Raw genomic sequence first — 27974 nt, forward strand, 5'->3', positions numbered from 1 at the left:
TTCTCGCTTGTCGATCTCGAACTTGTTCTCAATGTGTCTCTAGCATTACTTATATGGAACACATCTTATAAACCTATGTTGATATGTATTGTGAAATTCAAAGTACTTTTATTTTATTAAAGGATTCTGGCATTATTTGAGACGAAAGCCTTCTATTACTTGGATTTTCCGAGCAATTATGCTTTGGATTTCGTCAAATGGGAACGACCAATCAAGACGGAGACTAATTTGAATATATTCGCCATTGCCAGTGTGTTTTACTTCATTTTATGGGCGCAAATGATTTGCTTCGCCATGTTTCTCGTAGAATTAATACTCGGATGGAAGATCTTTCAGATGCCACGTAAAAGAAATTCATCGAGACTATTGAAATTATAAACCTCAATCTTGCACATAAGAAAGAAGTTCCCTACCAACCAGCAGAAACGAAATCCGCTCAGAATAGGGTCTTTTATCAGTCGTAATTCGCGTATTGTGTCTGCATTGATAAATAATCTAAATATGTTTGAACTCTTGCTTAGAAGGAAAGTATTTCCATGGTATTTTTTATCATGGAATCTGTGACCCATTTTCACAAACTGAAATCACCAGCTTGACAAATTTCCGAAACTATAATTTAATGCACGCATCGGCGGGTCTGGGCGCGTGACCAAAATCTGAGACTTTAAGAAGTAAATAACAATCCATTACCCTTCACTCCGTGGATATTTTTGTCAGCCCAAGCTTGTAACAAGAGATTTGCCACAAAGTTTAGCATTGTAAAAATATAAAGCGGTACGAGACAGCGTTTAAGTGTAAAATTCGAGCTAGTTGCGGTATTTATAGTCTCACCGAATTTTCTAGCGGTTAACAGCTTTAGTTGTCATTCTTCTCTTAATACAGAATCAAAGTATTCTCATTTCCCAGGTAAGGTTTTTAGAATGTAGAGTTAGGGCTCCATACATTTAAAAGAGTAGAAGCACGGATATTTACAATTATATTTGGATAAAAGTGTTGTCTACTAATAGAAAAAATGTGGCAATTATAGTATGCATTTACTCTGAGAATCTGTGAACGCAAAGAAATTTAATGTGATAAGTTTTGCAAACGCTAAGGAATTAATGTGCTAATTTTTGGAAGCAAAGCAAATTAATATGGTTATTAGTATAAGCAGAAGCATGAGTTAATAATATTTTAGCTCCCTATAAGTTACTCAGGCAATTAATTTTTATACTCCAGCGTTTTCTCCCGCGCCGCCGGCTTCCCAATTATATGCGACGCTCTGCGGCCGCCACGTGAACGAAAATCTTATTTACCCTTCTTTCCGGGTTTTCCCCGGAAGCTCGTGTAGTGGAAGCTAGCCAATGATATCGGAGCTATTTAAGCAGCCGAATATTTCGCTCAGTAGCCTCGGTTAAGAAAACAGTTAAGATATCAGTGGATTGGATTGGATTTAGCTCAGTTGTACAATTTTCTGGTTTCAGGACACAATAACAACTCTTATCTTTAGCATTCTTTATCAATATAGGCAAATTGCATTGAGTTCCTGCATTTTTTTGTCTCAGTACTGACACAAACGGCATAATTTAAAGTTAAATTGTTAAAACATAAAAATTCACGACTAAAACACTCCCTTGGTGAAAATGCAGCGGACGACTCGAGGTCGAGGAGCCGTACGAGCGGGATTTTTTTTTCGACAAGAGAGAGCGCAACATTCGGATTATTTTCTCGCGCGGGCGAAATGAGAAGAAATCGCTGGATACATTACGCCTATGGAGCCTGAGTAACTTATAGGGAGCTAACATATTATTAACTCATGGCAGAAGTCCATGAAATTAGCCAAGGAAGTAACCAATAGCGAGGTTTGGGACTTCGCTCTCTTGTGTAGCAATACTGAAGAAGGGCGACACATTCGCCACCTCGCGATAACCTTTCTCAGATCTCCGGTTTAGGTGCGACTCGTACGCCAAAATTTGCCCTATTGAGAGGAAAAACTATTGGCTGAAAATGAGCACAGTATCTCTAAAGGCACCGGAAAACGCCCCCTTCCACAGGGGAAGGGATGGGGTGTGAATTTTGGAACAGTCAAGGTCATTCAGTTTTTTATGACTAGTCATAAACCTATTGAAAAAAATTTATTTAACGACCGTGGCCGTTCCTTTTTTATTTTTTTATAAAGCAAATAATCTACCCTTTAGAGATCCAGCGTTCATGGGCTGAAGAAGTCACGCCCCGCTCACGTCAAGAAAGACTTCCTAGAGAGTAGCTCGAGATTTCTAAAAGTTTTAGGAAAGGGGGATAAATTTAAAACCCTAGTCATCGAGTTAGGCGGAGTTCTTACCCCAGCAGAGACTTACGCTATACCAGCTATTATAATTGTTTACTTCCTTGGCTAATTTAATGGACTTCTATTAAAAGCAAAAAATTTTAAAAAGGGAATTTGTGAACTCAAAATCGAATTAAACGAAACTTTTTAAGAGGGAATTGGTGTTTTTTTATATCCGCACTGTCTATAAAGAAAGTAAGAAACGCCACTACTTTCAAGGTTGGAGTCAGCTCATGTTTGCTCAATAAAAACAAGGTTAATGATTGGTTTCTTCTGAAGTTTTATAGAAAAATGCGTTTCCCACAACCGTACTGTTTACCATCATTAAATATAGCATAAATTTCGTGACATTTTCTTTTCTTTCCTTTTCACAAGTTCGCGTCGAGGTATGTACTTTTCCTTCCCCGATCTCGAATTAGTGTAAATATACCGGTATTCTCTTTTTTGACGGTGCTTTGGTGTCTTTTTTCAGAATATTGGATTTTCAAGCCTCATGTTTCGGTCTCTGTTCTCTTTAATGACATAAATAACTACATTTATGAAATATATAAATACTGGCAACGGACACTTTACAGGAAAAATTGGGAAATTGGCGTAGACATCTCATTTGGTCGAAGAGACCTTTCCGCAAATATTCTTGGAAATTTTCCGAGACTTGCAAAAGCTAAGCCACGTTTAGTGAAAAATCCTCTACTTGATCCAAAATATTAAAGAATAATGTAAGTACTTGCAACTTTTCTCGCGTGTAGAGCTCGGAATTTTCTATCCATTACTACAAATTGGTGGATAACCGATTATTTATAAACAAAGTCGTGCGGATGTAATACGATTTAACATGTCAGTTCTGTGGATAATTTTTGAGTATGGATAAAGTTAAAATAACGTGGATAATGGATAGATAATGCCGAGCTCTACTCGCGTGTAATAAGTACTTAGATCCAAATGTTATGAGAAACGAGTAGATTTTATGGTCCTATATATGTGAACAACCAATGAAACACGAGGAATGAGAAGCGGGCGGTTTAGCAAAATTTAAAGCCCTTTCCCCTTAAATTAAATCATTTATAAGTATGGAGTCTATGGCCTCTAAAACGGAGGGGGAAGTAGAAAATCAAGTGATTTTTTATCAATTCTTCTACTAATTACAAGACCAGTCTGTATTGTGAAACATTCAGGAAATACTTCCAAATGATTTTAAAAATCAAATTAGGTTCAGATATTAAGGATAATTTTAAAGAAGGACCTCCGACCAATCGCGTAACGCCCTGCCTTTTTATAAAAAAAATTCTCGTATTAAAAACCAGGAAAATTGAATGAAATGTGAATTAATCATCAGGGGGAACTCAATGTGCAATGTTTTTCTTTGTTACGCAACTTTAATGCATCATTGCATCATGTATAAGTTCACACCCCTGTATATGAGAATATAAAACTATACCAATTTCGCAAAAGAAGGCGTGAAAGTTTGACCCTCGCTTTACTTAAACAATCAACTATTAAGTGCTTAACACCCGAAACGTTTTCGCGTACAATATTTACTTGCACTTAACTGTACAAGTTACACGCACATTAGCTACTTTCGTTCTACAAAATTAATACGTTATGGAAGATTTAATATCGATGCATATATCAACAAAGGGGTATTAGAAAATCTAAGGGTAAAGATTTTTATAAAGAATTTGATAGTTTCATTTGCTTATCCTGGTATTTTTCGAAAATTTTGTAGAAATTCACAAACGAGTTTTTAAAGCTCAAATTTAAAGGTCAATTGTGAGCGCATGCATTTACATGCTGTTAAGTACTCCTTTAAATGTGTTCATGATTGTGCAAGTTTTAAAGAACTATCCAAGTTATTGATTCATTTATCGATATCCAACGTTCTTGAGTAGTTGTTCTTCGGTCATTAAGCTTATTGCTTTGAACGTTAGAATCCTGAATGTACGTATATATTTTTGAAATTTACTACCAAAGCTCTGTGAAAGGAAAATTATTTTTAAGCATTAAGCATTATTTTCCTTGACTTATTAAACTATTGCTATTATTTCTAATTGGTATAATTTATTCTAATAATATGAATTGTTTAATTGGCCAATATAATTCCGAATTTCGTATACAATTCATTGGAAATAATATGAATTAAACGTGAATTTCTCTTCGAGAGGTCCTTATTTTCAAAAAGTCACCGTCGACACTCTGACAGCTGCCAAAATACAAGTTTAGAGCAAATTTAAGTCAATTAGTTGAATAATTATTAACACATATCAGAATTAATTCAATCGAAGAATTTTTTTAAAACTTTGTTGAGAATTTTCGACCTTTTGATAAAATCGGGCCTAACGAAGAGAAACTTGAAACAAAGGTTTCATTTAATCGCGGAATAAAGCACTTTAAATTGTTCGCTCGAATTACATATTATAAGAAAAGAAGTCTTCTCGACTTTGAAGTCAATTTTTGAAACTTTTAAAAAATAAGAACAATTAACGGAAAGGTTTTGGTTAAGTTTTATTAATGATTTCGATGTTTTTTATGGCCTCTATCTTGGTGGTGTTTTCGCTTTTACTTTCTTAGAATATTGACTTTCAGAGACTTGTTTTGGTCTCTGTGTTAATGACATTTTTAAGTACTAGAAAAGGGAATTTCATTTGAAGATCGTAGAAAACGTAGTATTCTAGACTATTAAAATAATGATTCTCATGGTTTGCTCAATAGTCTTCACATTCCTGTTTGTCCTAATTTACTGACTTCAGACTAAATCTTGCAAGTTGGTGACACTCCCTTATATCCTGCAAAATTTCCTAAACTTAGGAACCTTGCGAAATATAGACGAAAGAAAGTATTTCTGAAAATATGAACAGAGAAATATTCAGTTGCTAAATTTCCTTTTTGTTTCTTAATATTGATTAATATGAAGGATCTTGTATATATTTGAGAAAGTGGTTTTTTGTATGTTTGTTCTTTACGTACAGTCACAATTCATTACAGAATTTGACAGAACTGCGTGCCTAATGTCAGTGACAGCATAAGTTCATAATACATGTTCCATAAGTTTATTACTGGTTACTGAGACCTTGTCATGAAGTGACGTAGGTCATAGATTCTCACTTGCCCTCAATGTCTTAGTATAGATTAAATAGAAAGTTGGACTACAAAACCGAGTGTAGTCAATTCTCCAGTCGTTCATGAAACTAGCTCTCAGTAACTATCCAGCATTACTTATGGAACATATCTTATAAACTTATTCTTATATGAAACTACTAGCTGTTACCCGCGGTGTCGCTCGCGTGTAATAAGAACTTCCATCAAAATTGTATAAAGAATGGGTAGATGGCGGCGGATTGGAAAAATCTTTGTTAGTACGCACCTACTAATGACTAACGTTCCTGCAAATTTTCAGCCTTCTAGGGCAAGCGGTTTGGACTGGGCGTTGATTATCAGTCAGTCTGTTAGTCAATCAGTCAGTCAGGACTTTGATTTATATAGATATAGATCAAACTTCCACTGTGGCTCAAATATATTTGGCTTTTGCTAAATAATATTTAAAAATTCATGTAAATTTAAACAATATCTGATTTTTCAGAACATACTGAAATGACGTTAGCGTTACGCTTCTCAATTTTGCTCCTTTTATTTGCGGCTAATGGGTATGTAATTCTTCAATTTTAAAATAGTTTCTGAATCAAATCGTGGCGGAATTAAACAAAAAAATTGCTAAACACTATTTTACCGCCTAGAAAATGCGAGGAGAGAAGCGTCGATGTTGACTGGGAATCACTTAAACCGGAAAAGTGCGTCAATGACGTTGGCTACAAGAGACCCAGTAAGTTGTCATAGTTCATTTGAAGTAAGTAGATTGCACCATAAGGGTTCCAATTGGTTTCCATTCTTTCGAATTCATTTCCAAAAATAGATTGTACCAAAAGTATAATGGAAAAGAACGTGGAGGCTATAGCCTGATTTCGCGAGTTCTAAATTAAGCTATTTGACATATCAATTAATTATTTTTTTGGCACTTAAAAAAAGCACAGCTAAGGCGTTCACAATATACACTTTTAGAATTTATTAGAATTTAAAATTCAAAGCAGTTTCAGATTTCTTTGATTATTTGAAACTAACACCTCCGACCAATCACGTAAGAAAATTTATGATTTTAACAAATCTCGCGCTAAATTTCATTCGACGTGGAGAGTGCCACGGGAATTTTCTTAAACAAAATTCTTTCTGGGGGTTACGCGATTGGTCAGAGCCGAGAGTTTCATCTTTTTAATAAAACCTCAAACTAATATGATTTAAAAAATCATTGTGAGGTATTGCCTGGATTAAAAATCACTTGATTTTACTTTTCACCCTCACAAGCACGTATCGCGATATACCACTTTTGAACGCATTATATCTATACTTTCCCATAAAATTGGTTATATCAGGGATAGATTTAATTTTAGAAGTAAGAAGGGAGTACAGAGTAATCTGGTCGCGCGTCAAAGTCCTGGACCCCCTTCCACGGGACGGATGGGTATGAAAGAAGAGGCGGGTCATAGCGACAGAGGTAAAAGGGAATACGTATTTTTCGCCGTCCCCGTCAGTAACGTCATCAAAACGTAGTTTAAGTGAGCCAATAAGATAATTTAAACTTTTCGTTACGTGTTGGAGGGAGGGGCTCTATACTGGGCTATGAGTCGGACTGAAGTAAATAGTAACTGTTCTCCATTCCTACTTCTAAAATTAAATCTATCCCTGGTTATGTTTAGTGAAAAAACGCGGTTTATTTAAACTGATTTGAGGGTTTTAAATTTAGGTTCCCCCATAACTGTCTCAGAGATTCTCATCATTTCGGCGGTGTACGATATTTCTGAGGAAAATTTGGTGAGTTGCCTAATAAAATATCAATTTATCTTTCAATATTTCTTGTTGGAGTGTAAACTCACTTATATGGGTATACCCTCTATCACACCGTACATCGCAAGATAGGCTTTACTTGGCCTGTGTAGGTAGTGATTTTTGAATTTCTGGTCCGGTACGGGTAGGTGAAAAACTTCCAATCGGGTATCGGGTCGGGTACCCGGATTTCTAACGAGTACTCGAGTAATTAGGCCTAACCAAACCTAAATTGCTTTTCGGGTAGCAAAAATGTTTCTTTGAATTTCTGTCTGGCTGTATCATTTTATTCTTCTCTAAACTCGTAGCTTAATTTGCTCAGTTAAGTTTTAGTTACATTTGGAAGAGTGCCAAAACCAATACCCGATATTTCTAGGCCTTGTTACGGGAAATGAGCGGGAAAATTTAAATATTCGAAAGCTTTGGGGTATTAAGAAATTAAGTTTTCAGGTTTCGGGTAATCGCCGAGTACTGGGTACTCGCACAGGCCTTGTTTCTACCCATTCGAAGAAGGGGTATTTATTCCTGCAGTGAACTATGGGGGTCTTACTTCCCAAAACTCTTAACTTCATTCATGTTTTTTACTCTGCATCTTTGGTATAATTAATTTTCTTTTTCTCTTTGGCATTTAAATAGGAATTTAAATTAGACATTACATTATGGGAAACCTGGGTTGATCCTGCTTTAAACCTGACCCGTGTGACAATAGCACCTTTCCGTCACGAAATGATGCCTTCGTACTTTGATAAATGCATTTGGAAGCCAGACACCATTTTCCATAATGCCAAGGACTCCAAATTGTACGGTGATACTTTGCCCAACAAATTCACCGCGTTGATAGAGTTCTACGGAAAAACCTCTGTCCTGAGATCAGGCCGGTATGATGTTTTTATTTAATTTCTTAGTCTCTTGGCACTGAAATTAATTTACCTATAATTTGTCGAAATAGATACATGGTAACTGTGAGGTGCAGTATGAAGTTTCACTTGTATCCCTTAGATTCGCAGTTCTGTTCTTTGGAAATTGGACTTCGTAAGTGATTATATACAGGAATGAATGGAGGGTAGTTGGAATGGCTAAGTTCAAATCATAATAGGCGTGAAATGATCTTGGAAACATCTGGCGTGGCTTATTTTATGTTAGCTACGTCATAGACTGACGAAATACGATTATTCCCTGCTTAAATATTTTCATTGGCTGCCAAAAAAGTGAAAATTCTTCCGCTAACTCCACCCTCTATCCGCTCGGTCCCTAGTTTGAAACAATTAGACATTTACCGCCTTCAGGAGATGGCTAAGCCGACGATGGGAGAGGAGCTACACTTTTCAAAAACAAAATAAATAAATAATTAAAGCCTCGCTATATGTTTCCACCATCAAGGGAACACCTCTAGCCCCTTTAGTCATTCCAACCCCCTCTATACATTCCTGTTAACTTAATTACTTGAATTTGCGTGTCTAGCCTTGTCATTTTTTATTTGTCATTCTAGTGGCATCAAAATATACGGATGTGAAACTTACTTGGGTCAAAGATAACCCCGTGATAAACTTGAACAAGATCAAGCCTCTCAATTTTGACATACAGCTTCTGAACGCAACGATATACACCGATAAAAGCACGTATCATTTTTACCAACTAAAAGGAAAGGCACTGGTGCCTGAAAAACTACTCTGTATTTGCCTATCTTAAGCCTAGTTGTATTAAACAAACCGCTGTAATTCTTCTAAGAAGTAAGGACAAAGTTATCGGTCATTGAAAAATATGACACTGAATGAAATACGTTAATGAAACATGATTTGCGTAAACCTGTTTGTTTTACCCAAAAAATTCGTAGAAGCGACCAGTAGTGAATCTGAGCCAATAGTTTTAAACATCTATCCCAAACCCCCATCTAAAACATAAGAACACCATTTTCAAAGAAATTCAGCATTGCGATAACGACTAATATTCGCACTGATAGTGCTGGTGAACTGAATTCTGATGGTAATGGTTTTATTCATTTAAGCGTTCGGCAGGGAAACCCTTTTGGCAAATATGGTTTTCGTTAGATCCGTTATGGCTAGTGTCGTTAATACGTACGTTCCAAGGTTTGTTTCATTAATATAGATTAATAACTTAAATGGTTTTAACGTTACTGTTAAACGTTTCTGTTAAGCTTTCTGGTGGTATGCTTGTCTTTCGTCTCCTTCTGGCTTCACGTGGACGCTGTACCTGGTCGAGTGACTCTTGGAGTGACGGCGATCTTAACACTGGCCACTTCAATCAATCAAGCGCGAAGTTCATTGCCAACGCTTGACTATATGACAGCCATGGATGTTTGGCTCCTAGGATGCATGATAACCGTCTTTCTGTCGCTCATCGAATTCACCTTGGCTCAATCTTGGAGTCGAAATGCTCTCAATTCTGTACGTGAATTCAAAATGAAAAATAGCATTTAGTTTCATTTACTAGTTTCATAGGCAGTATCATTTATTAAGGAATACCCTTCTTGCTCTTAATTATATAACGCAATGTTGCAAAAACTCCTTAGGCAGACATAATGAAATGAAAGGGATTTTCAGCTACGATGAGAATTAGACTGGGTGGCTAATTAATGACATAGAGATGAACAAATGTCTAGGTTAGCAAAGTAGCTGACACAATGAAGGCGAAGGAAGTGGCAATTACCTGGCTTAATGAATTGGGTTGGCATATTTCTTCATTTGAAATGTTCCTATATCGTACTATCTTTACATTCTTGCTAGGAATAGTTTGACCAGAAGTAAGATGAGACTAGAAGTATCGAGGTAACCAAATTCTTCACTTGGCGAAAGTGAATATTCTTGATAACACAGCAATGGTTGGCCCTCTGGTAGCGGTTTCTGAATTTTCCCTCCAAAACGTGAGACGCTCGTGGCGGTAGACGGCCGAACTAGATTCAAGCACCCGCGTCCGTGTTCCTCGGCTTCAGGTTGAGGGGAAGGGGGTAGGAAATTTTTTGGAACTCGACCAATTTTTTTCTCTCTAGTGTAGGCGCGATGGAAGCGGCATAAAATCCTCAAATTTGTTCACTAGTACCAGGATATCCTACCAATGCTAGAGCTTTCTACTTCTAGTCTCATCTTACTTCCGGTTTGACCTAATGAAAGACCTGATAAACTACGATAAGAAAATCCGATTGAAAATCTTTCTCAGATTCCCTTTACTTCGATTTCGGATTGATCATAATGTATTTTGTGACATTTCATGGTAACGCTTTTAAAGATTAAACAAGTAATGGCATTAGAGCAGTCCCTATACACTATAGCTTACATATTAAGCTTACTAATTTCATTAATATGAAAGAACCAATTAAAAAATATCCAAACCACTTGAGCAGGCGTCCAATGTCGTGAAGATTTCACCGAAAGAAAAGACAATCAATGCATGGGCTGACCAGTGTGTTGATGTAAACATGGCCAATGTCAAGCAAAGAAAGCAAACAGATTCGGCTCCGCCGGAAAAAGCAACAACCAAGAAAACAGCGCCTGTTGTCAAAAAGGACAACATTTTGGACCGGGTATCACGCGTATTCTTTCCATTGGCATTCATTGGCTTCACCACCATTTACTGGGTTTATTTCATGAGTCTTGCTTACAAATAAGAATTACCTCTGTGCCCAGAAAGATCACTTCAGCATGCAGGAGGGTTATGGACTCCTGTTTCAGTCATTTTAATATTTTTGCTTAAATTATAACGTAGACCATTTACTAAAAATCTAATATATATTTCTTCACCAAAATTTATCACCCTTTTCTACCAAGTTGGATCCTTCATATCACTTTTCCCTAAACCTCTTTTTACTACCCACCTTTTCATCCCCCAATTCCATTTTTTTCTCAATAATAATTTCTTCAAAAGGACTGATACGTTTTCCGGTGTTTTTAGTTAATATTTTAGGTAATTGAACTTTGTAAACCTAGCCAAATATTACGTAACTTAACGAAGTGTAACCTAATGTAACGTAATCTTACCTAATGTAACGTAACATAAACTAGTCAATCAAACCCTAAACTGCTCTAACCCTCCCTTGCATAATTCATGAATTGAGTGATTGGTAGAATTTAATTGGAAGAAATGAGGGAATAGCTCGAGGGGCTACTCACTTCCCCAAAAAATGTACACCAGATTTCTTATTTCCAAATATTTCCGATTTATTTCTATTATTTTTGTATTTCTTTATTTCCCGATATTTCTCCTAAAATTTCCAATATTTTCACTATATTTCCCTTAAATTTCCAATATTTCGATTATTCCTTCGTATTTCTAATATTTCTCAGTATTTCTATTATTTTTGTATTTTTTTATTTCCCGATATTTCTCCTAAAATTTCCAATATTTTCACTATATTTCCTTTAAATTTCCAATATTTCGATTATTCCTTCGTATTTCTAATATTTCTCAGTATTTCTATTATTTTTGTATTTCTTTATTTCCCGATATTTCTCCTAAAATTTCCAATATTTTCACAATATTTCCTTTAAATTTCCAATATTTCGATTATTCCTTCGTATTTCCAATATTTCTCATTATTTCTTAATATTTCCAATATTTCTCATTATTTCCTAATATTTCCGATATTTCTCATTATTTCCCAATATTTCCGATATTTCTCATTATTTCAGATATTTCCCAATATTTCCGATATTTCTCATTATTTCAGATATTTCCCTATATTTCCGATATTTCTCATTATTTCAGATATTTCCCTATATTTCCGATATTTCTCAATATTACGATATTTCTCGAAATATTGAAATATATTTCTTAAGGCTTGTACACCATATTTCGTAAGTGGCTAGCCCCTCGGAATAGCTAAAAAACAGGCACTAACTTCAAAAACTTTTAGGATAATATATGCCTATCATATTATATTACTCCACTCTATTTTCTGTTTCCAAAATGTGCTTGAAATGACCAATTGACCGAAATCCACATATAGGCATATCTGTAAATTGGATACAGTATTTTTCACAGGCACTTCAACATATTTACACAGTACTTTTCTCTTTAAACTTAATATATGTTAGCGATGTTAACGAGTAATTTTAATTTCGTTTGCATTAATGGCCAATTCTTTTTTATGTTACTACAGTAAGTAAAACAAATTACTCAAACATCATTTAAATCTGAAAAAAATATTAATTTTTGAGGGCAAATGATAATAGCTCTATTGTTTTTTATGCATAATAATAATAATATAATGCTTTGTATGCATTCTAGAAGAGTGACTCACTTTAATTCCATGTAGTGTTTCCAATAATAAACCTAATGTAACCAAAAAATGAGTAAACCAATATATAAGTCAAAACACCTCAACGAAAGTATGAATTCCTTTTAGTTCAATTTAAAATTTTTTTAGTTAGAATTTTTTTCTGAGCTAACACAGACATAATCGGGTAGGTATACTTCCATTGAACCGAATTCCCATTGGGCAGAAATCACATAGTATTTTCGAAACTATCGGAATGGCTGATTGAGAGTGAATGGGTGCTTGGTTTAAAATTAGGGCAATCACCTATGCTTTAGTAAAACTGTTTTTGCTGGAAAAACACTCGAAGTAGCACTCTAAAAATGGGTGCAATATATTTTCGCAATAATTCAAACTTCACGTATTGGTCTTACTGTTGACTATTGTAATTTTAGTGTTGTAATCCCCGAGTCTCTGACAAGTGCTCCTATTTCAAAATGAGTTAGGAAATACGATATAGTTTATTGAGATGACAATAAAATGTTTTCGCTCTGATAACAAAATAAGTAACTGCAGAGCCGTTATTAACAGAGACAAGAATCCAGCATTATTGACGTCAGCCGAGACTGGAAAACATTAATTATGGCGTTTTCCTCCGTCTGCTAGTAATATGCAACATTGGAAGACAAAGCCGCAATGTAATAAACCTTAAAGCAGTTTTTAATCTCATCCCAAAAAAATTGTAAATGCAAAAACCCAGAAATCTATTAGAGTTGAAGTACCTATGTCTGAATGGCTTATAAAGAGAACTTCTCTGCGCTTCCATCCATTAGCTATCGTCTAACCCGAGCGATGTGTACTTATTGGTTTCTAACACCACCATCATCTAATCTTCTCTACCACATAGACATCACCAATCTGGATATATTGACTTCTAACCACAACACACACCAATCTGTCACATTGGCTTCTACTTCTTTATCATCGTTAGGGTTAGGAAAAAATCTTCCGGCGTCCGAATGGCGGGACTTCCACCAAACTATTGCCCCTTTACTTATCACTAATTGGGAATCGGTCGCCATGTATGTACCAATTTCCAGAAAGTGGCGAAAGAGGCATAGTTAATATAAAGCGACGATACCCCATTGCATTTCGAATCAAGGAAATAAGAGAAGTCGATTTAGGACAAATGACCAATGACGTTAGTTGTGTAGAGAAGGTTTGTTTTTCATAGGAAAACGGCAACAAGGCTGCAGCACGTTACACCCTAAGTTATGTAAACCGATTAAATATACTTCAGTGGTGAAAAATATTGATAATTATGCTGTAACATAAAAAATGGTAATTTTCATGTGTCCTAGCTCTTAGAGAATCGCCACTTGGAAATAGAAAATACTAATGGAAAGCAGATGCGAACACGCAAGGGAACCGTATATGTTGAGCTCACTTACGATCTTTTACTATTGCTAGGGTCGTTTCCCAAAATGAAGACAGGCGAAGCGGAAAAAAAATTCCTAGAGTTTACGGACCATTTTTCGACATTGAAACATTACTTTCGCTGGGTCACTACTCTGTTTATATTGATTCTTGCACTCTATACTAAAGTACCATAACCCTTTTGACTCTTATCATTGATTGATTATAGTATCTTTTTGTAGATCCATGAATATAAAGGGTTGGAGTTTACTTACCAGAAACATTTTAGAGATTGACATTTCAGTTCGTAGCTAACGAAGAAGAAAAAGATGTCTCCCATGGTTAATATTATTTTGACCTTGGTCGGTCTCTCTGTTGTTACCAACGGTATCCAGGCCGTCAACCTCGATTTCAATTCATGCAGTAAGTTCTTTCATAAATCCATACGGCTGTGCGAATGGTGGTTTTTCAAACCGAATAGTAAATATCCTATTCGAATTCCGAATCAAGTACTCGTTCAAACGAATATTACTCGTTTTTCAAAAAATCTAGTTCGAGTATACTCGTATTTTTCAAAACGAGTACTCGGTTTAACAGAAGAATATTCTTTTCGAAACGATTAATCGTTTTCTAAATACACCATGAAGCATCACTATTTTTTTCAAAACGAGTACTCGAAAATTTTATTACTCGGTTTCATCAGACATATATTCTTTCAATTCCTATTTTCAGTCGAATACTCGTTTTCTATTCGGATTCAACCACTTAGAAACGATTACTCGGCTAAGGGAACTGTATTAGTATTTAATACGGTTATTCGAATTTCCTCTCGAATAACCGAGCAGTTTACCCTGTTTCCGCTAGGTGTCCATATGAAATAAATTTTAACTGGTTAATTGTGTTTAAAGCAATATTTTGAGAATATATGGAACAGTTCCTAATCATACTTTGCTTAGCAAATTTATAGTAAGGGTGTAACGTTGGTTCAATAGATTTTTAGTGTCTTTGTCTTGGATTGAAGATATTTTGGTCTAAAACAGTATTTCTGTATCTAGATGGTACCACTGTTTTGAGTGTTAACGTTCCTCAGTGTTCGTGCGTCGTAAAAAGATACCAAGATGTCCAGTTTCGAGTTACCTTCAAAGCCCGTGAGTATAGAAAAAATAAGTACTACTTGACCGTTATTCTTTTGTGGCGTGCGCCGCAGCCATTTTGCCCAACAATATATGGCAAGTTTGCATTATCAAGAAAATGATGCTTGGGTGTTTGCATACGAAAAAAATATAAGGAGGTTGTTGTGCTAGAAACCTTAAAATACAGTTTCAACTAGATAATGAGCTTGACATGTTTAGAAAGGAAAGATACGGGATTTAAATGGTAATGTTTTCTTTAGAACATTACTCTGAAAAGCTCAGGTCAACCGTTTCCGCATTCGATCCGAAATTTTTACATTCTGAGTACTTTCCCGAAACCGACTCCTGCGCTGCCAATTTAGTGGAACCACCCTGCCCCATCGTGCCAAATAACATATACACTTACACAAGGAACTTCCAATGGGGAAATCACAAACCAACTGTAAGTGTCCAATTAATTAGCTATAGTCACTTCCTCTCTCAAAGATTGAGTCGAAGCTGAAAGGACGAATGAGAGTATATAGTGAAAAACACTCGCCGAGCTAGTAGCAGGCGCCTTTTCTCGGTTTTCGTGGGACAGGCCCAGGTAGTCTGCTAGCTAAAACTCGCAGAGTCTTAGCCTCTCCAAACACATTTTCTCAAACGGTTTTTTCCTTGCTGTTCATTTATCTTCTGGTCAGAGATATTACAGCAGAACAGTAGTTACGATTGTCCTTGTGAGGAGAAGAATATTTCATTATCTGACCTCTAGAGTAGCAAAATGGGATTTAATGCTAAATTAGTTTGACTTTTATTTACCGAGTACCAATCATGAAGTCTTGGATGTGTCTATAAATATTACTTGTTATAGGTTAGTAGATCTTACTTTCCACAAGTCATTTCGCTTAGACCATCGAGGATGGGAATTTCGGGTCAGATTAAGCTAAAGGGCTGTATCGTACCGTAGTTCTTTATCTGTGCGGAAGATTAATATTAGAATTTTATGTTCTCTTCTCAGGGAAATTACGAATTCACTCTCAAGGCAGTTGATGAACATGACATGGCTATTGGTTGCGCAACTAAAATGAACATTACAATAGATAGAGACATATAAGTTTTCAATTTTTGTACAACCTTTGTGAACTTATTTTGCATCAGTCAAATGTACCCATGTGAAATTATTTTGCTACAAGTAAATGTACCCATGTGAACTTTTTCTATAGGAATAAAGAAAATCCACCCTTGATTTCGGTTTGTTAAAATTTCTATTCTATTTTTCGTATTTAACATATTATAATTTTAATTTAACATGTCTCAAGTCCATTAATATTTAGGTACCTTTCACAAGCTCGCTGGTTTACTGAATGTTAATCGAAAGAAGTTAGTAAATTTGTATTTCATCTCATTACGGTAATAAGTTATGCAGTATAATTAAATATTCAAATATTCATTAAAATTACACCTAAAGCGTCTTCTGCTAAAAGGAACAATGTGGCAATTATAATATGCAATTTATTGTGTCAATTTGGAGACGCAAAATAATTAAACGAAAGAATTTAGAGACGCAAAACAATTCACTGTGAGATTTTGTTATTTCAAAGCAATTTATTGTTAGAATTGCAGACGCAAAGCAATTTAATGTCATAATTTATAGACGCAGAGCAATTAAATGTGAAATTTATTGTAGACGCAAAGCAATTTAATGTGAAAAATTGTAGACCCTAAATTAATTTAAATGAAACGTTTTATGATCGAATTTAGGGTTTTTAATCTTCAAACTTTTTATTACGAAATTTCTCTACTATTAAGAGCTCAGGGTTGCTGGCAGCTCATGTTTGCCTAATAAAAGAAAGGCTGATGATAGATTTTTTTGGAAGTTTTTATACAAAAAATGTTGTCCCAAAATCGAACTGTTCACCATCATTAAATATAACTATAATTTCGTAACATGTTCCCTTCGTGGCGAGTTAATGTATGTTTCTTTCCCCAATCTATAATTATGTGTAATTACATTATCTTTTTTGACTGTGCTCTTTCACAATATTGACTTTCTAGGCCTTGTTTCGGTCTGCTTTCTTTAATGGGATACGTAAGTACTGGTAACGGGAATTTTTCATGAAAAAATGGGGAAAAGGCGGAGGCATCTCGCCGGTTGCTCAAATAAGGTGCACTAAGTAGAATGCGCCTTTTCACAAAAGTTTTCGGAGTTGCGTTTAACACGCAATTTTCCGAAACTTGTGAAACCGACGGACCAAAGTAAATACAGCTACGCTCTGTGCAAACCTTTGCTTGATCCAAAACAATACAGAGTTATGTAAGTAGCTGTTACCCCGCAACTTTGGTCGCTTGTAATTAGTACTTAGATTGATATGCTATAAGAAACGGGTAGATTTTAGTATTAATAGTACTAAATTAGTATAAACAGTACTATAGTTGGTCTGTATACGTTTTCCAGTTATCATCACTCTTGGGGTTTTTTTTGTGTAAAAAAAAACCGAAGTAGCTAATGTGATTTCCCAGGGTTCAAGATTCATGGAAAACGATTCAGCGCGGTTTAGCCCGAAAACGTAGCATAAAGACAGAGCTTATTTTCTATTTATAATATTAGTGTTGCAATCGAAAATTAAGATTCCTGACTTTAAAATTTTACTTTCATATACATATTGAAATTTGTTCGCATTTATTTCGGGACTTATGTTACAACGATTAATATGGATGGGTGAAGGGCCGTATAGAGAAGGTGAAGTAATTCTGTCAATTTCCGTTAGGCCTGTAACTTTTATTGACACCGGACGCGTCTAGGGTTGTCTTGATGGGGTGCGCTATTTGGCCGTTTTTCTCGACGGCCATGGATAAGTGGGTACAAAGACTAAATAGCGTTTTGCCTTAGTACGCCGGATAGCTTAAAAATAATCTATAAAAGAAAAGTCAGGTTAAAACGTTTCGTGCCTTATTGTATTAATTGTAAGAATTGAATGTGCTGTGCAGTAAAGCGAAACACTATTCTCTTAGAGGTTTTTTGTTTACTTTTCACAGTTACATGCACGCCATGAAAGTGGTCACTCAGTGCGCAGTTTTCCAGAGTTCTTATGGATTTTCTTCCTAAATATTGATCTCAATATTTATTTTATACTGAATTGCGTTATTTCGTAGTTGCCCCATAAATAGAACGTGTTTACCATGAAAACTAAAGAATTGATGAATTTCTCATTCCCACTCTTGATTTTCGTGCTTTTAATGTAATTCTGCATATTTTAATTTAATTTTAATTTAGATTTTGGTCAGAGAATTAACTAATTGGATTCATTAATTAATTGATTTAGAAAGCACGCCAATAGTTCCAATAAAATTAATTGGGTAAATGTGAAACCTAATTTATGCGTTGAAGATGTGGGATACGAGAGACCAAGTAAGTTCCAGAAATAGCTCAAGTAGATTTGGTCAAAAAGTTTTTTACTTGTTTGTTTACCCTGCCTTAGGTTCAGCTGTAAATGTTTCAATACTATTAACAATTCCTGCTCTTTACGATATTTCTGAAAAAGATATGGTGAGTTTCTTTTAAGTATCGTTGTTGTATATTTTTTAAAAGTCTCAAACTTCAATGTGATAATCCAATTAATAATCGGTTCTTACCTCTCCGAGTCACGATGACGTCACAGAGAGGTATTACACTGGACGTGTCTGTGTGTGTGTCTGTCTGTCACCAGTTCTCTGTTGGCAAATCGAAGCAAGCGTACATCCAATATCCAGACCGCGTTTGCAGTTCATTCCATTTTCATCGTTAGGGTTAAGATGTACGCAACGATAGGCTATGATTATGATAAACATCTGGCCTGGCAATGGCAAGGCTCACGAAGTTGAGGTTTTTCTTATTATTTACTGTGAATCCATCGCTTTATACACCCTAAATTTACAAGAATTGTTAAAGAGGAATTTGCTTGAATTTAAACGTTAACAATAGATATGTTTAAAATTATTTTAGGAATAACGTTTCTTAAAACGACGTAACTGTTATTAAGGTAAATTACTGACGATTAAAATAATTAATATCAATTTTATTTATTTAATTATTAAAGAAAAACTTCTTAATTGGGTATGTCTCCTTCTCAACTCTGAGACGTTTATTTTGTTTTCCCAACTTGTCAAAAATATATTCGCTGTATTTTGTGCAATACGTGATAAAGTGCATGCCCTTGGCCTACTCTTCTTACACCCCAAAAACCTAGAAACCGCCCTACAGTTTAAGATCTCAAGCCAATGAGCTCCCCTTTCACGCATCTCCATTTCAGTGCTCAATTTGGTCAACCACGCCATAAAAAGGGGGGGGGGGGTTGTAACTTTCATGTCTCTCAATAAATCCCGAGTCCTAGTTGAAAGTGTGGCGCATTCCTATAGCCAAGCTTCTGGGCGACACATTTTGAGGTAATACAACACATGTTAGCAATCCTACTTTAGAGGTGGCAACTGCCCCGTGTCCACCGGAAGTGAATGAACCCCAACACCGTTTCCGTCACCTCCCAAGTGAACCTCAATCCCTCATCTTGTTGTCGCATTTCAGGAATACGGCTTGCAAGTTCAATTAATGGAAGTGTGGGAAGATCCGATGTTGAACATTACAGGAGTAAACATTGCAAAATATAGACATGAAATTATGCCCTCTTACATGGACAAATGCATATGGAAGCCTGATACCATTTTCCTAAACACTAAAAGATCCAGTTTATACGTTCATACGCTGAATAATATTTTTACGGCGCTCATTGAATTTTACGGGAACACGTCCGTCATGAGAATTGGCAGGTAAAACAATAACCTTTCTAACCTTTAAAGCACCAGTACTGGTTTTAGTTATAATCGAGTATTTCTTTTTTAAACGAAGCGGAATAGGGGATTGTAAAAAAGATTAGGAGGGGAAACAAATAGGGGGAAGGCATTAAAAAGTGTTTCGTCACGTGGTGCAACTGCTTTGAACCTTTGAGCAGACGCTCCTTTAGTTGGACCTTTATTTATAAAAAATGAACATCAATGTAATGCAAACGTACTTCATATTGCACGTAGTAAAAGAACAAGTTGGGAAAACCAAAATATTACCTCTCCGTGTCAAGAAGATTATATAAACTTAAGTATCCAATGAAAACGTTATTATGTTTCTGAGTTGGGGTTTCCCATTTTTGTTGTTGTTTTGAAAAATATATCGCAATGCACGGGCCTTGATAGATATAGGAGGCAATGAATGAAATATATCACAATGCACGGGCCTTGATAGATATAGGAGGCAATGAATGAAATATATCACAATGCACGGGCCTTGATAGATATAGGAGGCAATGAAGGAAATATATCGCATGCACGGGCCTTGGTAGATATAGGAGGCAATGATAATCTCTCTCTTTGCACGAGAGGTTTATCTTTAATATTTAAATAAATATAATTATTTTTAATTATTTTAATCTTCAATAATTAACATTAATAATAGTTAAATCGTTTAAAATAAAGTTATACCTATTATTTTCTCAAACTTTGCTAATATTGACGTTTAAAGTGAAGGGTACCCCTCTTGCCCGCTTTTTTCAAATTTGGGGTATATATACGATTCGTTTCCATTATAATAGTAAGGAAAAAGCGCAATTGCGAAAACCTTTGGTGGCGATCCCACCTTAGGGAGGCTAGACGTTTCTCGTAACCCTAGCTGATCGCCGCGTGTATCCTAAAACCAAACGATGATAATGGAGTAGAACCCAATGATACAGATTGGGGTCTATGTGGAATAGACGGAAGACCAGTGGATGGTGGTGTTAGAAGCCAGTGTAAGTGCAGACTGGTGTCAATGTGGGATTGACAAAGAACAGAAAATGGTGGTGATTAGAAGCCAGTAAGAACAGACTGGTGTCCGCGTGGGATGGACAAAGACCAGAAGATGGTGGTGTGAGAACTCAAGTAGAGGAGCCATTTCCGTGACTGTAAAAGCAGTTCGGAAATGGCGAACACGTTTGCTCCGATACGCAAACTGCGAACGCGGTCACGTGGGTGTAACAACAGACAGACAGACACACAGACACACACACAGACACGGCCGTTACAGAACCTCTCCTGGACTACGTCACACGGAGAGGTAAAAACTCACCTTCAGTTTTAAATTAAAACGTTTAATTATCTACAGCGCCCAAATCCACAAAATAAAGTTTTCAGTTAGGCCTTGTCCCACAAAAAAAGATTATGGGCGGGGGAGGGGGTGTAGTAGGACGTTTTAAATATATACAGCCTTCTTTTTAAAGTTATCTGGCAGTACTGAAAACACTTTCACGTGACCTCTTTCTTTTTTACAATCCCCTATTATCTAACAATTTACTTCAAATTTGTCATGATAGACAAAATCTAAAATTACAAACAGAAAAACCCACACACAGAGGCGAGAACACCATTGGGGTGTCTCCCTCGCGCCAAGAAGCAACGCTAGTGGGAGCCCGAGTCCACTACATGCGGGAGATTAACCAACTTGCACTGTCTCTGGCGGAGCTTCTTGTCGAGATTCAGAATACCCCAATGGCGTTCGCCACTGTTTGTTGGTTTCTCTGTTTGTAATTTTCGAATTTGTCTATTCGCCAGGGAAAAAAATAGCTCCACACGCGCAAGGAATTTTTAAAATATTGATAAAATAAATATTTCACCTGCTTGATTGCTTAACATAATTAGAACCGCAGTTTCCCCGTAACATTCGTGGAACACGTTGTCAAAATGTGTAAATTTGATCACACACCCTAAATTTAACTCTTTTGGGTCATTGGTGGAAACGTGAAAATGACGTATGCAATGTTCACTTGGGTCACCTCGGAAGGAGGTTGAGGCCTGTTATTCATTACGGATTTTTACCTCTCCGTGTGACGTAGTCCAGGAGAGGTTCTGTAACGGCCGTGTCTGTCTGTGTGTCTGTGTGTCTGTCTGTCTGTGTGTGTGTCTGTCTGTCCGTTGTTACACCCACGTGACCGCGTTCGCAGTTTGCGTATCGGAGCAAACGTGTTCGCCATTTCCGAACTGCTTTCACAGTCACGGAAATGGCTCCTCTACTTGAGTTCTCACTCCACCATCTTCTGGTCTTTGTCCATCCCACACGGACACTAGTCTGTGCTTACTGGCTTCTAATCACCACCATCTTCTGGTCTTCGTCCATTCCACGTGGACACCAGTCTGTACATACTGACTTCTAATCACCACCATCTTCTGTTCTTTGTCAATCCCACATTGACACCCGTCTGCACTTACACTGGCTTCTAACACCACCATCCACTGGTCCTTCCGTCTATTCCACATAGACACCAATCTGTATCATTGGCTTCTACTCCATTATCATCGTTTGGTTTTAGGATATACGCGGCGATCAGCTAGGGTTACGAGAAACGTCTAGCCTCCCTAAGGTGGGATCGACCACCGAAGGTTTTCGCAATTGCGCTTTTTCCTTACTATTATAATGGAAACGAATCGTATATATACCCCAAAATTTGAAGAAAGCGGGAAGAGGGGTACCCTTCACTTTAAACGTCAATATTAGCAAAGTTTGAGAAGATAATAGGTATAACTTTATTTTAAACGATTTAACTATTATTAATGTTAATTATTGAAGATTAAAATAATTAAAAATAGTTATATTTATTTAAATATTAAAGATAAACCTCTCGTGCAAAGAGAAATTATCATTGCCTCCTATATCTACCAAGGCCCGTGCATGCGATATATTTCCTTCATTGCCTCCTATATCTATCAAGGCCCGTGCATTGTGATATATTTCATTCATTGCCTCCTATATCTATCAAGGCACGTGCATTGTGATATATTTCATTCATTGCCTCCTATATATATCAAGGCCCGTGCATTGCGATATATTTTTCAAAACAACAACAAAAATGGGAAGCTCCTCTCAGAAACATAATAATTTCTTTTCTCTGTATATGAAATGAAAATATGGATAATATTGCGCTCCTTTACTGGTATGAATCCTTGCCTGTTTATTAATATTTTACGTAGGAGTAATACGTTTTTAGCGAAGTCAAGGGAGGATAAACATAAGCGAGATTGTTTCGGAAAAAAAATACTGCTTCCACTAATGGGTTTATACTCCTTGTTACTGTTGTATAGAGTAATCATGATAAAAGCTTAAAAAATTACGAGAGGACAGACCTTTTTTATCCTCTTGTTCTATTCTTAATAAGAATATAAAACATTTATTTTGTATCAAAAAATATTTTTTGGTGCTAAGATTGCTTTAAAAAAATCCAAACGGTTAGGCATTGGTAAAAAAGAGAAATGATATTTTTCAAATCTAATGAGATAACGCCCACCTAGTTGAAAATTGCCCTTTTTTATCCGCGGGAGCCATTCTTAATGAGAATTTCGATGCTAGTAGGTTGTCAATTAAACTACCGGTATATTATTGTTGTTGCAAATTGGATATTAAGTCAAATTAGGTGGTTGTAAAGAGCCAGCAGGTTTTTGCCACTTCTTTTTGTGAGTATTTGATTTTTATATGTAAAATGGAGTAAGATAATGTTGAGAGTAAGGATGAAATGCGGAAGCGCAAAGCGCGGGAAAGGATGAAGGCAAAAAGGTCGACGTTTTCATTGGATACTTAAGGTTATATAATCTTCTCGACACGGAGAGGTAATATTTTGGTTTTCCCAACTTGTTTTAACTAAATAAGCTCTAGGCATATTACAGAAAATTTTAAATTACAGATATATGCTAGTAGTGAGTTGCAATATGAACTTTCACCTCTATCCAATGGATTCTCAGTATTGCTCTCTCGAAATTGGTCTTCGTAAGTTATATGGCTTATTGACGTATTTTATTTTGTTACACTTGGGTCGGGTGAATTTGAAGTAGTATGCCTATTACGTGAAAAGCAAACATTTTCTAAAACATCATTCAGCTTTAATTAATTTACTTTGAAACTTCGCATCTGTTCAGTATGAAAATTTATGTCTGAACTATTGTATGTACTATACCTCAGGTCCCATGACTAACAATGAAATAGCCATGCATGTGAAGTAATTAGCTTTACACGCACTTTTATACCCATTTAATAATACACTTTTGCTAAATAAAAGTTCTGTATTGTTCATAGGTTGAAAACTGATAAGTCATACTCCACATGTGTGTCTCTTTCCTTGTAATAGTGGGCAATGTTTGGGAACAAATATCTCCGTAACGTAATTTTGTAAACCCATTACTCCTTAATATTTTGCACTCAGTTTGACCCTAAGAACAAACCCTTTAATTTATGGCAGACTTATCAGAAACATCGCGAATGTTAACATAAAACATTTAATATTTTTTGAACTAAAGTGACTTTTAGCTAAAGTTACTTAACCGTTCATTTCAAATTTAGTGGCTTCGAAAACCACAGAAATACAGCTCTCTTGGTTAAGGGACTCTTTGGGAGTGGTGTACGAAAACAAAATTAAACCTCTTAACTTTAAGATCACGCTTCTTGACACAAATGTTACGATAAATACTGGTAAGTTTTAAAAAATATGATTAGCGAATTAAATTCCTTTAAAGTGTATTCCGTTTCCACAGAATTAGCGAAAGAAACCCTTTATGCCAATTTTGTGTTTGAAAGAGCTTTAATGGCTAGTATTATGAACACTTACGTTCCCAGGTTTGATATAATTCCATTATTTCCATCACTTTGAGCTGTACCCATTTCGTACATCCCGCGTTTAAGCTAAAATAACATTATGCCAAACAACGTGCGGTCAATTCCATTATAAAGTAGCAACATCAGCATTGCCAACCAAAGAAAATGGACCATACATGATGGCCAGTTTCTCTCATGACTAGAACAAAGTGATCCATATCAAAAATCGCCCATAAAACATTTCCCTTAATTTATTCTAGACTTATCAGAAAAAAATAGAAGAGAGACCTTGGCTCAAAATTTAACATTACTCCGGCTTTCTACCTCGTTTGAGGGTCGTCTTGTTTTTTCCTCCCCCCTAGAACTTCAAATAGTCAATTAGGAGGCTAGAGTTTAGATATTGTGTTTTTGTATAAAGTATCGCTACTCCTGGGATTCTGGAAGAGGGAACCGCTCCGCGTCCGCGTTCGCCACGTCTAAGCTCGCGGGGACTATTTTTCTCTCTCTAAAAGCTGTGAGGAGGCTGTCCTGGGAGGGGGTTGTGACGCTAGAGGTTTAGAAATCCAACCCCTCAAACGAGGCGCACGACGGGGAGGCAGAAGTATTATACTCTCTTCTATTTTCTCTTAGAAATCCCTTTTATAAGGTGAAATGGTATCAATAGCTTCGCTGGATTCTAAACACAATTTTTTCTTCAAAATTTCTTGATAAGTTTTCTGGTTGTTTGTTTATCATTCGTTTCATTCTGGCTTGATGTTGAGGCCGTGCCGGGTCGTATAACTCTCGGAGTGACGGCCATCCTAACTTTGGCAACTTCAATTGTTCAAGTTCGTGGTTCTTTACCAGTCCTAGACTACATGACGGCTATGGATGTTTGGCTTCTGGCTTGCATGATAAGCGTGTTCTTGTCTCTTATTGAGTTCACTCTAGCGCAGTCTTGGAGTCGAAATTCTCTAAAAAAGGTAGGCCCTGTTGCCTCTAACTTTGGGAGACCTGAATTTGTAGCGAAATAGAATACCGACTGCAAAATGCTAACTTTCTGCTCTGATTATACTTACTTAAGATCTGAATTACTTCTAATATTTCGTTTTATTTTTGCGTATTGAAAAAGTTATATAATTTGCATAAGCTAATGATCTACCAATAAGTAGCAATATCAGAATGGCTGCAATCTATACATCGTTTAGATTGTAAGAAACGCTATCGCCATGAAAGAGTTTCTTTTTAGTGTACTCTTAGCATTAAGCTTGAGAAAGGACTAAAAACTCCCCAGCCTGATTACAGGTGAGGGGTTCGTTCTGTAAAATTCGAGCATGGTCGCTAAGAAAAAAAAAACCATGTTAAAAAACTGTTTCTCTTTCGCCCTGTTATTATTTCGAATAAAATAGTCATTGTAAGAAGTGGAATATTATAGCGTGATGCTGGTAAAAAAACTCAGGTTGGAGGTAGCGAGAGAAGAACCCCACGATAAACTGATAAGCCCTCTATTTCACCCAAGAGAGGCAGGTCACCCCCATATATACACTGAGAGGCTAGTGAATTGGCACCCAATCTCTTGGATGCGCTGGCGTAAAATTAAACGGAAGGATAAGTTCCACGAAATAACAGCTGAAGGGGACTTAAAGAGGATGATTTGCGTATGGTATATGAAAAGCTCAAGAATTCTAACGATAATGTAGCACGTTCAAAAGTGTAGTTAAGATCTGAAGAAATTTAAATCAGAGCATGGAATTATTATTTCTTAGTGGGTGTTGTATTCATTTGTTGCTTTTTTCCTATGACTATAGTATCGGTGTACAGAGTATTCAAAAATTCTTCTCCGTGAAAAAACTAATTCGTCAAACGTCAAGATACAACCTGCGTGGCCTGATGCAACCGCTTCTAATGCGGATAACGTCAATAAGAAAGAACCAGTCAAGACGAGCACTGAACAAACTCCAATGCCCATTTGTGCTTTGAAGAAAGACAATTGGTGGGACAGAGTATCGCGAGTTTTATTTCCACTTGGATTTATTTGCTTCACCGTTGTGTATTGGGTCTACTTTACAAGTGTTGCCTATCCATACTCAGCACCGAAAATCTAGTAAAGATTTTACGAAGACATTGATATCTATGTCATGAATCTAACTCGGTGAGATCAAGTGTGTCCTAGAAAACTCTAATGAAGTCACTGAATGCTCAAATTAGAATGGGAAAATTTTCCCCACTGATCGCCATTTCTACTTTGTCCATGATATTTCTCTTTCTGACCGTGAAATCATGGCCTAATTCAATCTCGTATCATTCATGGGCCGTAAGGCATAGTAGAAGCTAGTCAGTAAGCTTAAATTTAGACATCAAAATTTTCTTTTGGTGAATTTCCAAGTAATTACATGATCTTCAATGCGTCCATTAAAAGTTTTCGAAAAGTTCCTTAGATACTTGTTGGTTATTTCTTTCAATTCAAACATTCTAAAACAGGTACCACGAATTGTGTTAGCCTCTTGTTTAACAGTTTATAAAATATATTCTTATGATCTTGTCACAACTGATTTTCTCTTTGGACTAGACACCAAGATTGCGGCTCTTAATGACATTAAAAAACTAGTCAAATGAGTTAGATAACGTTCAAAACATGTAGGTCTCAAGATGAGACAATTTGAGTTATTTTTGACCTAATTTAACTTAATTTTTACCTCTCCGAGTGACGTATGTCACGGAGAGGTTCTGTAACGATCGTGTGTGTCTGTGTGTCTGTCTGTGTGTGTGTATGTCTGTGTGTCTGTGTGTGTGTCTGTTGTTACACCCACGTGACCGCGTTCGCAGTTTCCAAATCGGAGCAAACGTGTTCGCCATTTCCGAACTGCTTTCACAGTCACGGAAATGGCTACTCTACTTGAGTTCTCACACCACCATCTTCTGGTCTTTGTCCATCCCACACGGACACCAGTCTGTACTTACTGGCTTCTAATCACCACCATCTTAAGGCCTTCGTCCATCCCACATGGACACCAGTCTGTACATACTGGCTTCTAACCACCACCATCTTCTGGTCATTGTCCATCCCACATGGACACCAGTCTGTACACACTGGCTTCTAACACCACCATCTTCTGGTCTTTGTTTTTGTCCATCCCACATGGACACCAGTCTGTACTTACTGGCTTCTAACACCACCATCTTCAGGTCATTGTCCATCCCACATGGACACCAGTCTGTACACCTGGCTTCTACACCACCATCTTCTGGTCTTTGTTTTTGTCCATCCCACATGGACACCAGTCTGCACACCTGGCTTCTACACCACCATCTTCTGGTCTTTGTTTTTGTCCATCATACATGGACACCAGTCTGCACACCTGGCTTCTACTCCATCGTCATAGTTTGGTTTAAGACTTTCGCGGCGATCAGCTAGGGTTACGAGAAACGTCTAGCCTCCCTAGGGTGGGT

The 27974-nt window shown here is 36.6% G+C and overlaps 2 protein-coding genes and 1 long non-coding RNA gene across 13 annotated transcripts; 2 read left to right on the forward strand and 1 right to left on the reverse strand.

Annotated features, from left to right (window-relative positions):
* Positions 1-1804: 1804 nt before the first annotated feature.
* LOC149678685 (uncharacterized) lies at positions 1805-13631 on the reverse strand. 8 transcript variants are annotated; one of them, XR_016366115.1, is made up of 7 exons: positions 9845-10539; positions 9661-9763; positions 8108-9580; positions 6030-8041; positions 5890-5956; positions 5667-5830; positions 4791-5144 (listed from the first exon to the last, which is right to left on the reverse strand). It is a non-coding gene; the product is annotated as an uncharacterized LOC149678685 (long non-coding RNA). The 8 variants fall into 8 exon arrangements; XR_016366112.1 differs by adding an exon at positions 1805-2100 and having other exon boundaries at positions 2171-5144; positions 5667-8041; XR_016366113.1 differs by adding an exon at positions 12432-13631 and having other exon boundaries at positions 5667-8041; positions 9845-10683.
* LOC149678686 (glycine receptor subunit alpha-2-like) lies at positions 9132-11286 on the forward strand. The gene is made up of 3 exons (XM_089836631.1): positions 9132-9264; positions 9333-9582; positions 10536-11286. The coding sequence occupies exons 1-3, from the start codon at positions 9212-9214 to the stop codon at positions 10797-10799; spliced, it is 567 nt and encodes a 188-aa protein (XP_089692757.1). The 5' UTR covers positions 9132-9211; the 3' UTR covers positions 10800-11286.
* A 545-nt stretch (positions 13632-14176) lies between the features above and the next one.
* On the forward strand, positions 14177-26960 carry LOC149678687 (gamma-aminobutyric acid receptor subunit pi-like). 4 transcript variants are annotated; one of them, XM_089836626.1, is made up of 11 exons: positions 14177-14225; positions 14858-14950; positions 15933-16165; positions 16234-18153; positions 18238-18323; positions 18394-18461; positions 19473-19714; positions 23641-23723; positions 24294-24422; positions 24467-25507; positions 26333-26960. In XM_089836626.1, exons 4-10 carry the CDS (start codon positions 18095-18097, stop codon positions 24598-24600), a joined length of 801 nt encoding a protein of 266 aa, XP_089692752.1. In that variant the 5' UTR covers positions 14177-14225; positions 14858-14950; positions 15933-16165; positions 16234-18094; the 3' UTR covers positions 24601-25507; positions 26333-26960. The 4 variants fall into 4 exon arrangements, with proteins under 4 accessions (XP_089692752.1, XP_089692756.1, XP_089692754.1 ...); XM_089836630.1 differs by having other exon boundaries at positions 24485-25507; XM_089836628.1 differs by having other exon boundaries at positions 16249-18153.
* The last annotated feature ends 1014 nt before the right edge of the window (positions 26961-27974 follow it).

This window comes from Phalangium opilio, unplaced genomic scaffold (genome assembly GCF_054372755.1).
Source record: "Phalangium opilio isolate 3A_F unplaced genomic scaffold, DU_Popi_V2 ptg000042l_1, whole genome shotgun sequence".
NCBI classification, from domain to species: domain Eukaryota; kingdom Metazoa; phylum Arthropoda; class Arachnida; order Opiliones; family Phalangiidae; genus Phalangium; species Phalangium opilio.

Coding starts and splice junctions, on each gene's coding strand:
- LOC149678687 (XM_089836626.1), top strand. CDS start 18,095: ATGAAAACTAAAGAATTGATGAATTTCTCATTCCCACTCTTGATTTTC. Junction 18,154..18,237: donor TTGATTTTCGTGCTTTTAAT/GTAATTCTGCAT, acceptor TAATTGATTTAG/AAAGCACGCCAATAGTTCCA. Junction 19,715..23,640: donor TCCGTCATGAGAATTGGCAG/GTAAAACAATAA, acceptor TTTAAATTACAG/ATATATGCTAGTAGTGAGTT.
- LOC149678686 (XM_089836631.1), top strand. CDS start 9,212: ATGGTTTTCGTTAGATCCGTTATGGCTAGTGTCGTTAATACGTACGTT. Junction 9,265..9,332: donor GTTAATACGTACGTTCCAAG/GTTTGTTTCATT, acceptor GTTTCTGTTAAG/CTTTCTGGTGGTATGCTTGT. Junction 9,583..10,535: donor GTCGAAATGCTCTCAATTCT/GTACGTGAATTC, acceptor CCACTTGAGCAG/GCGTCCAATGTCGTGAAGAT.